Source organism: Xenopus laevis, chromosome 7S, assembly GCF_017654675.1.
Source record: "Xenopus laevis strain J_2021 chromosome 7S, Xenopus_laevis_v10.1, whole genome shotgun sequence".
In the NCBI taxonomy this organism is placed as follows: Eukaryota; Metazoa; Chordata; class Amphibia; order Anura; family Pipidae; genus Xenopus; species Xenopus laevis.
In genome coordinates, this window is record NC_054384.1 from 86,475,800 (window position 1) to 86,492,110 (window position 16,311).

At 38.1% G+C, this 16,311-nt stretch overlaps 1 protein-coding gene across 1 annotated transcript in view; it reads right to left on the reverse strand.

Annotated features, from left to right (window-relative positions):
• LOC108697249 (cytosolic acyl coenzyme A thioester hydrolase) overlaps positions 1-16,311 on the reverse strand; it is a 74,203-nt gene that overhangs the window by 25,262 nt on the left and 32,630 nt on the right. The window contains exons 4-5 of the mRNA XM_018227156.2: positions 13,231-13,245; positions 11,539-11,625 (exon numbers count right to left, since the gene is read on the reverse strand). Coding sequence (XP_018082645.2) covers positions 11,539-11,625; positions 13,231-13,245 — 102 coding nt within the window. The remainder of the gene's footprint in view (positions 1-11,538; positions 11,626-13,230; positions 13,246-16,311) is intronic.

Here is a 16,311-nt window from a genome sequence, read left to right on the forward strand (position 1 = left end):
GGTTGTACCCCTTTATCAAGAAACTTGACAAAGGGATACAACCCCGAAATGTTGCACAAACTGCAAATAAACACTCAAGGGTTGATCCCTGCTTGAATCAGCCTTGAGTGCCAGTAAATTTTTGGAACTGCTCTGCTGGGAGGGTGCCGATCCCTCCATCACTGCGAAAGCACAGGCGAAAATTACAGAAAGCTAGAGTATGCGAGCAGGCCATACATTCCAGCATTGCCCCCAAGAATACACAGCTGTTTGTTTATATCAACTATAGTAGTAGTATTTCTGACAAACAATTAACTTTTACCAGTGCAAGGCAACAGTACATTATATTTGAACTACTTTAAAATTTTTTGCTGCTTCTGTTCTTTTAAATAGTAATATTTTTCAGCATGACATGGAAGACTGGAATTATAGCGATGAGTATTTTATTTTCATTTGGAAGGCAAGGAGTAAGCATTGTGGTTTACCAGGAGAACACAGTACTGTGTGTGTTGAGGGTGCAGTATATTTTAATTTAGTTTTGTGCAGCTATTTATTTATTAACTTCACGAGAGGGGGACCGCTCCAAGTTCACACTCCCTATTCGCTGCTCCAATCGGGTGCTCAGTCCGCAGCGTCCCCACTGCTAGAATTCACTTAGACATCGAAAAAGAAGGACGGCACTCCGGTACGTGGAATATGCTTTTTATTCCAGATTCATACAAGGATCCAACGCCCTACGCGTTTCGGGAATCACTCCCTTAATCATAGGCATGTGCCTATGATTAAGGGAGTGATTCCCGAAACGCGTAGGGCGTTGGATCCTTGTATGAATCTGGAATAAAAAGCATATTCCACGTACCGGAGTGCCGTCCTTCTTTTTCGATGTCTAAGTGTATTTATTTATTACACAGAAATCTGTGGTTTCAATTAAATATGTAGCAGACTTTATTTCAGTGAAAAAAAAGCTGCGTGCCTGTACTATATTTTTATCTACAAACTTCTAAATCTTTACAGTAGCTTGGAATAGTTGGAAAGGTTTGCAGTACCAAAACAAGACAACAAAAAGTGATATAGATAATTTGCAACAACCCCTAAGTTTAGCTTCTCAACAGCTATTCAGAGGCCACTGAGCATGTGAGAGTCGCAGACAATTTCAAAGATGGTGACCCCCCTGTGACAAGTTTGAAGTCCTGGAGCATTGCTGCTATCGAGAATCTGAAACTATAGGCTGGTGCAATAAGTTCAGTATATAACATAGGCATTTTTAGCCATATTCATTTTTAGGGTTTAGTTCTCCTTTAATTCATCTGTTTTTAAGCATCAACTAAAAACCAGGATTTTGCTAAAGGCCAACAATCTGAATTACATCCAAGCTATTTAGCTCAGGAGGCTTTAATGGAGGTGGACTTGCCACCATGAAATCATTGGATGACTAATACCTTCTCTAGTTCTCAAGTCATTTGTCATCTTATTTAGGCTAAATGTCAGCTGGATTTTTTCCACAAGGCTTGCATGAGTATTACGGCAATTGCGCACTAGCAAATGAAGAAATGGAGAATAGGTGATGGGTATTACATTATTCTAATAAAACCACCCCCAAGGTTACATGTTATCCATTGGGGTAGGGCGACTTTAACCAAATAATCCAAGAATTCCATTTGCAGCAGCAGTTTAAGGTTTATTTAGCAACATAACCTTTGTAATAGTAAACATCTCCCTCCACCTCAAAGCAATTTTCCATTTTAGTAGGTGGCAGACACAAATATTTTACTTTGTGGAACTTGTTGGAGACAGCATGCAACGTTAGACTGTGCACATCAAGCACTGAATGATGCATCAAAAGTGTTTGTAAAAGTGATGTCAATTATTTTTATGTGTTCACATGCCAAAATTTAAAGTGCTTACCAAAATTTGAAGTGTGTGCTGCTTTGAACACTTACACTCATGCTCATCCACAAAGTTTCAACAGAACATTGCCTGTGTATGTGGAAAGGGCCACTGAATGATTTTCTCAGACTTGGAAGCTTATCAATATGCAGTTTACAAGTCTTCTTCCTTAAAGGGATCCTGTCATTGGAAAACATGTTTTTTTCAAAACGCATCAGTTAATTGTGCAACTCCAGCAGAATTCTGCACTGAAATCGATTTCTCAAAAGAGCAAACAGATTTTTTTATATTCAATTTTGAAATCTGACATTCGGCTAGACATTTTGTCAACTTCCCAGCTGCCCCTGGTCATGTGACTTGTGCCTGCACTTTAGGAGAGAAATGCTTTCTGGCAGGCTGCTGTTTTTTCTTCTCAATGTAACTGAATGTGTCTCAGTGGGACATGGGTTTTTACTATTGAGTGTTGTTCTTAGATCTACCAGGCAGCTGTTATCTTGTGTTAGGGAGCTGCTATCTGGTTACCTTCCCATTGTTCTTTTGTTCGGCTGCTGGGGGGGGAAGGGAGGGGGGTGATATCACTCCAACTTGCAGTACAGCAGTAAAGAGTGATTGAAGTTTATCAAAGCACACGTCACATGACTTGGGGCAGCTGGAAAATTGACAATATGTCCAGCCCCATGTCAGATTTCAAAATTGAATATAAAAAAAATTTGTTTGCTCTTTTGAGAAATGGATTTCACTGCAGAATTCTGCTGGAGCAGCACTATTAACTGATTCATTTTGAAAAAAATGTTTTTTCCCATGACAGTATCCCTTTAGGGCTAGTCCACACGGGGAGATAGCGACGCGTTTGCGGTCGCGGCGACAAAGCGCCGCGACAGTCGACGCGACCGGCGCAGGCGACAGTTTTGTATGGGCGCCTATGTAAAAACGCCTGTGCTAACCACACGAGGCGATGCGCTTTTCAACAGTAGCCTGAAAAAGCCTGGCGAGGCATTTTCAGGCGACTGTTGAAAAGCGCATCGCCTCGTGTGGTTAGCACAGGCGTTTTTACATAGGCGCCCATACAAAACTGTCGCCTGCGCCGGTCGCGGCGACTGTCGCGGCGCTTCGTCGCCGCGACCGCAAACGCGTCGCTATCTCCCCGTGTGGACTAGCCCTTAAGTGTACCATTTTGAAAAACATTTGGATCAAACAGTCAGCCTATTATATGTATACTGATGCACCATTCTGCCTTCATCTTACAACAAACCAGACAAATTTATGACTTGAAATGAAATGCCAATAAGGATTTCTCAGTTTATATTACTAAATTTAGAGGCATATCATTAAATTGCAATGCCACAGCCATTGTCTGGAAAATCAGGCCACTTCCTTCAATCTAGCCTATGTCTTAATTGTAAACCATTTCATATTGTTTTTTTTGGCATGTTCTTAAAAGAAACTAAAATAAAAATGAGAAACGTGACGGATTATCATATGATGTCAAGTTTGCTAGAAAACATTCCATTACAGCAGATGTAACTCATATGGTTTCAATTATCAGACAGTTTCAGAATTAGGTTACACTTTGTCCGGCAGTGGAAAATGTGAATAATCTGATTCCTGAAACAGAATATTTTCCACTCCAGCTGCCACTGGAATTTACCCTGTAGTTAATCTTAAATCATTACTTGTTTAAAGGGGAGCTAAAACATCTATAAAACGTTTGCAAACATATATGTGTACCGCTTGAGAAGGGAGAATGACCATATGATAGAAACATTCAAATACATGTAAAGAATTACTAGAGTTCAAGACGAAAGCATTTTCCTGAAAAGGTAACATAAGGAAACAGTTATGCAAGGAATGAGCAACAAATATATGGAATATCAATCCAGTGGATGTAGTGGGGACTATTTCAATGAAGGATCCAGACATGCCAAACATGAATATTATGAATAAAAACCAATTGTAAAGACATAAAACAAAACCAGAATTAAGCATTTAATGGACAGAACTAACTGAGCCAACTTGTAAATATTTGCAGTCTTCTGTTCTTGTACAGATGTGGTTTGCAGCCTATATTATTGCGCTTATAACTATATTGGCAGGGTTGGTTTGGCCTACCAGAGAATCTCTCTGTGGGATATGGACCTAATATATGTCATTTCCTATTAGTCTTATGTATACCAAAAATCTATCAGTTAGCTATGTTATTTCTGCATTTAAAGCAGGGATGTCCATACTTTACTAATGTGAGGTCTACTTTTTTTGATGTTGTCCCATTATGATCTACATCCATAAAAGCATTATTAGCATTCTGTTCCATGGATAATTAAATATTTATTTATGAGATTGATTTATGCATATTGCTATATTTTACAAAACAACTATTTCTTATGTAACCTTAACATAATAAACATCTGAATGAAAAGCATGAAATAGAAGGGTGATTTAGACAAGCTGTTTGTTGACAGTGTCTGGAAATCTACTGATCAGCAGCTAAAGGTCTACTGGTAGACCCCTGGGCACCCCTGATTTAAAAGATAAAAAAATAAAAACTGGTTAAATAGATACGCTGTGCAAACTAAAAAAAAATTCTAATAAAGTTAGCCAAAAATGCAATCTATAAAGTCTGGAGTGACTGGATGTCTAACATAACAAAACACTACTTCCTGCTTTTCAGCTCTCTAACTCTGAGTTAAGGTGGCCATAGACGTAACAATTACGATCTTTCTTGGAAAAGATCTTTCCAAGAAAGATTGTTCGTTTCAATACACACGTGTAGAGCTGAATCGTCAGATATACAGGTAGATATACGGGAAGAAACAATGGAATTCTACCTGTATCTGACGATTCATTACTAACAATGGGTGATGTTTGGGTCCCTTCAATGGCAACCGATCAAAATTTTCCAGCCGGATCGACGAGCCAAACGATATTCAAGTCTTCTGCCGATATTATCTGTGTGTCTATGGCCACTTTAAGTCAGCGACTCTAAGGGGGGCCACATGGGACATAACTGTTCACTGAGTTTGTAATTGATCCTTAGCATGCAGCTCAGATTCAAAAGCAAACAGTTATCACCCATGTGGCCCCTCCTCAAGTCACTGATTGGTTACTGTCTGGTAACCAATCAGTGGAAACCAAGAAAGATGCAAAGCAGGCAGTTGTGTTCTGGCTATTATGTTAGACATCTGTTCACTCCAGCCATTATAGATTATATTTTTGGCTTACTATATTAGAAAGATGTATTATCTTGCACAGCCTATTAACCTAGTTTTTATTTTTATACTGAACAATTCCTTTAAATGGGGGGGGGGCATTGGATGTAAACCGTAAGAGCCGCAGTCCAACATTGTCCAATGGTTTCCATGCAAACTTGCGCACAGCAGTACAGTGCATATGCTCAGTGTGCTCTGGGCTGCTACTGAGAAGTAAACCATAGGGGTCACTGGAAATCAAAATATTAACAGAATTTACATCTGTCACAGAAGCGGATGCACCAGGACTGATTATGATTGAATTCTGATGTAGAATGCACTGGTTTCACTTCTACCAAGTAGTCTAAACTAATGACTAATCAGTCTTCTTGAATTTTGAATTTTATATTGTATAAATACTGTATAAATAATGTATGTTGTGAGACAGTCCCTAAGCTCACATAACTTGACAGAAGCCCAGAGTATCTGCTGTGTATCAACAGAAACAAATATAGGAAGCTACTGGAGGCATTTTCAAAGAAAAAAATGTTCAGAATAAAAAGGCTGTGGTGTTGTTAGGCTGGTACAAAATGCCAAAACATAAAGTGCAGCATATGTACCCTACTTCTTTGTTAAGGTTTCGTTCTCACCTTAAATCGTTTCCCCCACCAGAGGTGCAGGTTTATAGAACCCAGTTTAGGGAAACAATTGCCCCTGCCAGCGCTAGGATGTTTGAACTGGGAGGCATCTATCAGTGCAGGTGCCCATGTAAGGGTATACACATGCATATAATGAGTGAGTGCCTTAACTGGTTCTTTATGCACAAATGCACATGAAATCAGAGTGTGAGGCGTCAATGCCAGAAGCTCCTTGTGCGCTACACAACATGACCACTCAAACCAGGAGCTTCTGCCTAGCGCAAGTGGAGGCATTTACTATTTTAGGGTGACATGAGTCCTTTAAGACCAATTTTAATATATCTCTATATCTATTAGTATAGTGTCAACAGGTGGACTTTCGCAGTTTCCATTCCTATATTACCAATTATTCTGTCTGACATATTGTTGTCGTTTTATTATTCTGAATGTATAATTCTGATATGCATTGATTTATAAGCATTTTTTAAAGGGGTAGTTCACCTTAACTTCATGCAGAGAAATTCCTTAGATGTATCTTCTGCAGCTCTCCGGTTTGGAATTCCAGTAACTGATTGCTTGAGTCCAATTTACCCTAGCAACCAGACAATGGTTTAAAAAAAGAGACTTGGATATAGATAAGTGAGGGCCCGAATAAAATGATAAGTATTAAAAACCAACAATTAAAAAAAAAAGTTTTTTGGCTGCTAGTGGCAGTGATCTCTGTTTGAATGCTGGAAAGAGGCAGCTACGAAGCATATATGGCTCATAAAATTCATAGCTGGTGATACTGGAAATTGTCTCAAACTGGAAATTGTTCACAGATGTGCTTTATCTTTAGACAACTCACTAAATAGTTTCCTCCTCATTAACCTTATAAGTGACCAAAACAAACAATACTGGTTTTAAAGCCCATAGGTCTTCCTGCTAAAGAATGCTATGAGTTTAGATGCTGGCAATATGATTTACTGAACTTTCTTTCCACAATAACGTGACTATGAATTCTACTTTAAAAAGTATGCGAATTTTCCCCTTTAATTCCAAACAAGGAAATGCATGTCATGGTACCTCAAGCTATCAGGTCTTTGTAGTGAATTAATTACTTCTGCTTTCTCTTATTACCATTCCTGGTACCTTGTTCTCCGTCTTATTTTCCAAAACAAAATCTACACTTGTCGTTTAATAATGAATTTGGGGGTGTGAGTCTAATTCCATTACCACTTTCTCCCGGTGCTGTAAAATAAAAAGCTCTGCAGGGACTTTTCAAACGGCATCATTCCTTCCAGTTTCAATTAGGGAGTCATGTAAGATATTATGAACATGTGCTATATTTAAACCAACAAATGTATTCAGTTTTGAAAAGTGCCCCTTTTTTTTAAATTACTGTCTGGAGCTGTGTAATTAAAGCAGAGACACTGCTTGATAATGAAGGGTTACTATAGTAACCAGTTTTATTTGCACCACAAAAGGCAATGACATGGTAGTAGGTGTTCAAGTGAAAATAAAATGATGTCATTGGATCAGTAAAGATACTACTCATTATTTTAGCTTAGGGAAAGTGTCTGTATTCCATGCATATGTTTTTTCTAGCACACATGCTATTAAAGGAAAACTAACAGTAAAACAATTTACCGCCATATTTAACAAATGACAGTGTTGGAAGCTTACTATAAGTGTAAATCAAACAAGCATGCTAAGGGGTTATTGTAACTTAATATTTTAAAAGACTAATTTACCACTGTCCCAGGCACTAGTCCTTTTGTGTAAAGGGGCACAAAATTGCTCCCCTGTGTGTAGTACAATGTACTGGGTTCTACACCTTGGAACTAATTAGAGAACTTGGTGCAAGATGCCCGGCAGATTGATGTCACGTGCAAGTGAGCTCTGTAATTAAGGGCTCCCCTATAGTGAGGGGCGAATTTGTCCCGTTTCGCCAAAAAAAATTTGCGACAATTCGCCGGCATCAAAATTGGCGCCGGCTTCAAAGTTGCTGCCTGCGTCCATTAAAGTTAATGGGCGTCCATTTATCTTCACCGGTGTCAAAATTGGCGCTGGCGTCGAAACCGTTGAAAATACTTTGACGCCGACGCCGAAACTGCAAATCCGCTAATTTATTTGCCAGCTGCGAAACGGGCAAATTCGCTGTGAACTCTCTCCTGTCGAATAAATTAGCCCATCACTACTCCCCTTGCTCCTCTTGACATTCCCTAGCTTGCATGTCTAAATAACAACAAGCTTGGGCACATGACATGGGTAGCCCACGTCTCTCCCATATATATAACAATCATTGTATACAGGAAAGTCGCGCAAGTCTTTGCACTCAATATGAAGCGCAACATGGGAATACCACAGGAACATCTTGCACAGTGCAAAAAACAGTAGCAATGTACACCTACTATATTTTTTATATAGCCCTCCTTCACACATCTTGTGTTAACCTATTGCCCTCAAAGAAGTTCTAAAGCTTAACTAAAGAAGAAGGCTAGAAATTCTGCAAATTATGTCTTGGGATTCTGTACCAGCCCAAGGCAACCACAGCCCTTTAGCAGGGAAGATCTGTGTCGCTAAAGATGCACCAGTAGCTCCCCATCATTCGGGGCAGATTCACTAAAGGGCGAAGTGGCCGCCTCTAGCCACAATTCGCCAGCAATACAATCCCCAGGAACATCGCCAATTTACTAACAGGCATAGGCGACAATTCGCTAGCGAAAGAGACCGTCGATAGCCTTCGTTCACACGCTATCACCAGGCGACTACTATTCGCTCTGGCGAAAGGTCGAATTTTACTGAACGTTACCTCTTTCGCCAGAGTTTCCTTCGCCACCTCAGACCAGGTGAACTGATAAAACAAAGCTACATCCTCCTCAATTTTATGTCAGTGACATCATATCCTGTACATAGGAAGTCAACAGGAATTGCCTCTTAAACTGTTTAAATGTTAAAATTGCATACAATTCACTAAGGAGGCATTTTTGAGCAATTATGGCAGCAAATGGTTTTACAAGTGCCAATTCGGGTTCCATATAAAGTGCGGGTGACTGAATATTTAATGCCTCGTTACCCTTAGGGTGATGGAAAGTGGGGCACATTGTCGCCTGTTTCTCAATAGCAATTTTGTGCAATTACATGATTGACGGTTTACCCAGGGCATTTTATATAAATTCCTACAAGTGACAAATTGCCACGTGTGCCATCACCTTTACTAATGTTTCTGGACAAAGAATAATAAACGTGGCCCCTCCCACTCAGTTTTGGCTGCACCTAGTGCCAACAACTGTACATCACACCTCCAATCCACCATCCAACTGTTTTCATCCTGCTGATGCTCTGCCCTACACTGAACTGATATAACTTGTCATAGCAGTCAATATATTGCCACCTCTCTTGCACACTGTAATGGGGGGGAGGGGGGTATATCAAGTGTAAATCATGGTATACATTAATAGATCACAGGTTCCAGCTTACAAAAATACATTTCAGAAAGTTACCAGTGTTTAGGATAATTTACTTTATCTTTAGAAAACAGTTTCTGTTTCAGATTTTTAGAAATAGTGCTAGAAGGTGTTAAATCATTAGTGCACAGCTTTATAAACAACACATATTTTTTATACATTTTTCTTTCAACAATTTTCCATGCCTTTGTAAATATTGCAGGTACAAGAGGGGGGTTGTGGGTGCACTCCTAAGGCCATATAAAAAATATTTAAATACAATAATCCCCTGTCTAAAAAGAGAAAAACAGTTTTTTTTGTTACAAAGTTATGATCATAAAATTGGTAAGCCGCCATACCACGTCAAGGTAAACCCCATACGGCGGTCCCTAACCTGTTTACCTGTGATCAAAATTTAAAACCTTGGTTTCAATCTGGACTAGATCCTTTCAACTTTACAACTTTACTTTTCCTTCATTATAGTCTCTTCACAATCACATTTTTTTTTTTTTAAATGGGCGTTGGTCTGGGCAGTCTCCCCTACAAAAGCCGCATATGCAGGTGGCGGGGGAGGATCTAGTCCAGATTGAAACCAAGGTTCTAAATTTTGATCACAGGTAAACAGGTTAGGGACCGCCGTATGGGGTTTACCTTGACGTGGTATGGCGGCTTACCAATTTTATGATCATAACTTTGTAACAAAAAACCCTGTTTTTCTTTTTTTAGACAGGGGATTATTGTATTTATATATATTTTTATATGGCCTTAGGAGTGCACCCACAACCCCCCTCTTGTATTTGTAAATATTGCCCTAGAAATAAAACTTGGGAGGATGTCCTCTGAACATGTACAAAGGCTTTAAAAGAGAACTAAAGCTTAACTAAAGAAGTAGGGCAGAAATGTTGTAAATTTTGTTTTGAATTTGTATATCAGCCCAAAGCAACCACAGTCCTTTAGCAGTAAAGCTCTGTGCCTCCAAATATGCCCCGGTAGCTCCCCATCTTCTTTTCTGCTGATTCACTGCACATGCTCTGTGCTGCCTTATTTTCTACTTGATGATTTGTGATTACCCTTAAGGTTAGTCCACTGAGCATGTGTGTGTCACAGACACTCCTAACAAAATCCAAGATGGAAAACTGCTCTGACAACTTTGAAGGCCTGGATTATTCTTAAAGGAGAAGGAAAGACTTGAATGAAGTAAGCTTTATCAGAAAGGTCTATATAAATACACCAGTAAACCCTCAAAGTAATGCTGCTCGGAGTACTCTGTCAAAATAAACACATTTCTTTCCTTCTATTGTGTACAAATGGGCTTCTGTATCAGACTTCCTGTTTTCAGCTGAAACCTCCAGGGCTAGGGCTTGAGCATGCTCAGTTCGCTCCTCTCTAAAAAAATTTGGGGTCCCAAAAAATATTTTTTTAAAAAAAATTGGTGGCAGGGGCCTATAGAACACTAAAATAATACATTGGTGGCCAGGGGATTAAAATAACAAAAAAACACAAATTGGTGTTCAGTAGAATTGAACTCATGGCTTCAGGACTTCAACTTCGCCTCCCTTCGTGACTTCGGGTCTTTTCGCCGCTTCAGGACTTCAATTTTCGTCTGTTTTCGTGACTTCGGTTCTTTTCGCCACTTCAGTTTCCACTATTTTCATGACTTTGGGTCTTTTCACCGCTTCAGGACTTCGGCTTCGGGTATTTTCGTGACTTTGGGTCTTTTCGACGCTTTGGGAGTTCGGCTTTTCGGCACTTCCACATTTTCAGCTGGCTGCAGGCTTCAGCACTCGCAAGGGGGACCCGGCTCTTTCAAAACTGCAGCACTGCCGGGGCACCCTTCATGCCCGGGCCCTGGACACTTGTTCCCCCTGTTCCCCCCTGATGGCGGCCCTGGCTGCATGCATGATGTACAAAGTGTGGCTCTTGTTGCTGAATTAGTGGCTGTTAGATTGCAGATGGTTTAACCAGATGACCTGAATGAAGTTTTTCTTTAGTTAAACTCATTTTTAGAGAAGAAATACCGCAAATGTTTTTGAGATTTATTATGCCCCGAAGCTGCTAAAAATCTGAGCCCGAATAATACTCTAATCTAAAACCTGTCAAATGCATGTAAAGTCAAAGGCAGCTATCATTTAACCATCTGAAGATGTTTTTAACCTTCACGAATTTAGGGAGTTTTGGGGTGTTTGAACCTAGTTTTTGCTTGAGATCTCGATAAATTCAAGTTTTTCGAGTGGCAGTTTGATAAAGTCATACAATTCGTATTGAAACTCAAATATTTCGAGTTTTTTTAAAATATACTTCAATTTGATTTTTTTGACCTGAAATAAAAAAACAAAAAAACAAAACAAATTCATGGATGTGAGTTAGGTCGAGTTTGTTTCTGGTAAAATATGAGAAAAAACCCACTAAGTGACGGCATACCTCCATGAACATAACCATGCAGCGTGCAATCCGAAGGTCCCACCAAATGAATCAGGCTGGACTGGCTGTATCCAACAGTATGATCTTCTAGAATGTAATACAAAATATTGCTATATTAGTTAAGCTAAGCATTACATTTTCTAATATGACAGGCATCCTAATTTTCAATATTCTGAGTCAATTTGCAATTGTTCTTCTTTCTCAATTTCTTGTGTTTTAACAGCCTCGCTTATTTGAAAACTGAAATAAAAATGGGATTGTGTGGCAATGAACACCGAAACCAGTTGATTCCATTGCTACATTTTTATTATTTATGACTTATCTTTCTTCTTAATCCCTTCTGTATGCATCTGTCATAATAACCCTGTGGAACCCTAGCAACCATGTTTTGTGTGTGTTTTTTTTTATTTAAATAAACACATATAAAACCTGCTGGTTTTCACAGGGAAATTATTGTCCCATTTCATTTTACAAAAATGTTAACAGTGTCACAAGTGATTTCATATATTTCAATAAATGTGAAATGTTGAATGATTGTGTTTGCTGTAATCAGCTAGCCTTGTTCTTTAACTCTCACAGCTGCATATTGTCTCTAACTAAAATGCTCTATTGAAATGCTGGTGCAATGAAGAAAGATAAACAAATACGTGGCACATAATGGCAGTTGTAAAACATTTCAATGACAAAATATTCAATTGTTATTTTTATTTATTTTAAAAGTAAACCAAACACCACATTGATGCCACTTTTAATGCTCCACAGAAACTGTACTCTAAATATAGGGAACCTGTTCAACAAATGTGTTTATTTTTTTTGTTGTGCCTATGTAAGCACACCCATTGCAAAATATATGCCCAACCACAGGCTACAGATTTATACTGGTGAGTTAATCCAGGCATCTCACTTTTTTTTATAATGTACTAAAATCAACATTTCTGAATCCAAAACCCATCTCCGGACAATTTGAACTGATTTACAGTTTAAATAATGTGTCTACTCTTTTAAGGTTAGCACCCTTCACAAAAGTATTTTTATGGATGACCTAACATTTTGCAAGAAGACAGATTTTTTGGACTAAAAGAATGAAACCTAAATCAATTTATCTCCTTGATATCCTCAAGACAGAATTGTGCAGCACTCCCGAGAGAAAGCAAAATATAAGTAACTTTTATGAAGTCAGAAGTTTAGTTAGATTTTTGCCCATTGGTGGAGCTTAATGAAGATTTAGGGAAGCTGAACCTCCATGAAAAAAGAAAATACAGAAGAGAATAGAAATGAAGTGAAAAGAAAAGTTTGGAAGAGAATGGAGAGAGAGGGAAGAAAAAAAAATAATACAATGGCAGAAATAAAGTGGTAGATGAGGGAAGAAATTATATATATATAATGCTTATACATGTAATGTCAACATTTTTAAAAAATATGTAATAGAAAACACAGCACAAGGCAAAAAGATAATGTATCTGTAAGGTCTTGGGGGGCAGCTAAATGTTCCATCCCAAGGGGAAGTCCAAACTTCTGCTCAAAAGCTTCCAGTGAAATGCAGATTCCACAAGAGCAGGCAGCACAATGAATAATCCTTGTTCTACAGTTATGGTTCCAAGCTGATATCCTTTTACAAATAACAGGACATAGGCCACATGTCAGAACAGAAATACAAAATGTGAATCAAAAAAGTTTAGTAGTATTTCTTACCTTTCTTTTGTCTGTCTGAAGCAATCCCAGTAAAAACAAAGGACACAGTTAATAAATCCAAAGCCTTTATGAAAAATACCAGTGATGTTTTACTATTTTTTTCCGGCAATCTTAAGACTTTACTGCCTGACCTATTGTTATTGAACAAAGTTAGCTGTAAGAAGTGAAACATGTAATGCAAACCATTAGAAAACAACTACAGTACAGCCCCTAAACTCATCCTCCCCTATGAAAGCAAAAGACAGAAATATGGAGCCTGTGATATTATACTGAGGCCACAATCTGGCAGAATCACAAGCAAGATCTGGTTTGTAAATGATCCAGTCCGAACAATGCATCCCCACTGAGGTATATGCGGATTTCTTCAGGGTCCTCCTGTGGACTTTTCTGAGTCCATTTCTATACTGCCTATAGCCTTGTCCTACTGGAATTCTAACTGAAGTTCGCTTGTTGCTCTAGTTTTTTCCCGAACCGATTTTATCAAGTTTTTTCAATGGTAAATAAGGTCAAATCGTGGATTCTAGTTTGGTTCAGACTTTTTTTTACTTAAAAATCAGAAAGAATCTGATTTTGATGAATAACCCCCTAAATACCTTCAAGTACAAGGTAGGGTTTTATTATTACAGACAAAAAGGATTTCAATTTCAAAAATTTGAATTATTTGATTAGAAAGAAGTTTATAGGAGATGGCCTTCTTGTCATTCAGAGCTTTCTGGATAATGGGTTCTGCTGGTCAGAATAAAGCTTAATACAGAATACAATTTGCATACTAGTAAGAATAAAAGTGTATTGCAAGGGGACATCTTAGGATATATCTTAGATTTCTGTCAATACTATTCATTAAGCATTGAAAAGGAAAAATAAAAAAAAGAAATGTATAATGCAGCTTCACCTGACTTCTACGTCTAAAAAATAAATTTTTTTAGTGATTTTCAATTAGTTTTTATACAGCATTTTTCATAGACTGTTCTACAAAAAAATCTAAATCTAGGATATAATGGCTAATGCCAGCTTCAGGTACATTTACCGAGAAGAAAGAGTAAAAAAAAACATGAAAAACAAAAGATGTGTGATCAAAGTTAATTGCCATTTAGAAAGTAGGGGAAAATATTCTCATAAAAGTGGAAATTAGACAAACATTTGAAAGTATGCAAATAAAAGCACTTTGCATCTTTCAAATGAATATGCCCATGTGCATGCTATTCAGAATAAAATATAGTGTAAAACTACAGTCCATGAACAGAAACTGCATTTTGTGGAAAGAAAATAACATCAGAAAACCTGTTAAGCCAAAGGAATTTTTATTCATCGGACACTCTGTAAGACCTCAAAAGAGCACAGACTGTCACACAGGTGGTTGTGAGCATTGCCTATCTGAATGTATGTGCGTTGACTGTCCCTTGGTTCTGAATGAAAATGTATTCTTAGCCACAAGAATATAACTAAAGCTCAGGGAGCTGATTGTGACAGAGAAAAAAAAGGAAACAACACAACAACTCAGATTGAAAAAAAATTGTCACATATTTCCCAGGAGTCCGTAACTTAGATAATGTCAGCAATATCCCCTTGACGTTTTTCCCCATCCCAATAAAAACTGTCTAATGAAAGCAATAGCAATTCTTCTGCGAGCAACTTTGGAACTTTAAATTTTTAAGGGTTGTTCACCTTCCGCAAAACATTATTTTTAGATAGTTCACCAGAAATAATTTTTCAAGTTTAATATATTTTTTTTCAATTTTTGAAGTTTCATTTTTGCAACTTTTCATGTCTCCCTATAGCAGCTCTGTTACTGAACCACACCGAATTGGGTGCTCTCAAGCCCTGCTTAGCTTAGCTTATAAACATGTGTTCAATGTGCAAGCTTTACACCCCCATAAAACGCTCAGCCTTTACTTAGGTTGGTCTGGGTGCAAATGCCCCGAACCTATGGCTTTAACACTGGACATTCAAATGCATTCAATCACGGCGGGTCACCCACTACTCCAAATCCCTGCCCCGAACCCGTAGTTTGGGGAGACCTCAGAAACGATACACTTCCAAATCAGCGTATGCCTATGAGTACGCGTGGGATCATACGAAATGCGTTAACGGGGATGTTTCGGGAAATAAACATTTTTTAACATTCACTGCTTCCTGCTGTTCCGTTGAGTGTGCGCTGATTTGGAAGTACATTAGTTACTTTAAGCACATGCAGATATGTTATTGGATCATCAAGACCAAATATATTTTTTAAAAAGATTTATTTTCCAATTTATACGAAGTTCACCTCACAGAGAGGGGGAGGTATGAATTACTAGTATTGATTATTTGAAAGAAAAAAAGATAGTAAAACCCCCACACTCTCTAACAATATCTGATGTGAAAGGTTTGAAACTGAATGCCGTGTACCAATTATTACGTTATACAATAAAACGCTCAAATGATTTGTTTCTTTAATTCATGTATTTCAATGATTAATTGATCAATTAGGGTAATCAAGTGCCAGTGCTAAATTCTAAAAGGAAATTAATTACTTGCTGCCACACAAAATTAGATAGGTACTATTTAAAAAATCAATCAATTAATTTGATAAAAAAGTATGTACCACCCACCAATGAATTAATCAGGTAATAAAAAAAAAGTGCTAGTCCCAACCTGGTTGCAGTCTCAGACTGCCTAAAGCAGGCAGCTACCCTTTGTTTTCCTGGCAAATTGGTTTTTTAATTGATGGAAAATTCGTACGATCGTTCCGAGATAATCGTGGTCTCCCGATGACGATCGGATCTTTTAAAAATCTCAACATCTATGGCCATCTTAAGACTCCCACGTGTATATCAATTAATAAAGTGCTGGTGCTAATTCGGTGAAAGGATTATCCGAGATCCATCAACAAATTAATTGAGAGTACAATTGAATTATAAAGTGCTGGTGCTAAGCTTGTTGCAGTCTCAGACGGCCTGATTCAAAAGTAATATTAATTCAAAGTGCTGGTGCTAATTATGTATATTAGATAGGGCAATTCATTAATTAATTTTAAGATTTAAAAAACTCCTAAACCGTCATATAAAGAATAAAAGTAGGAAAAGGAAAATAGAAGTATAG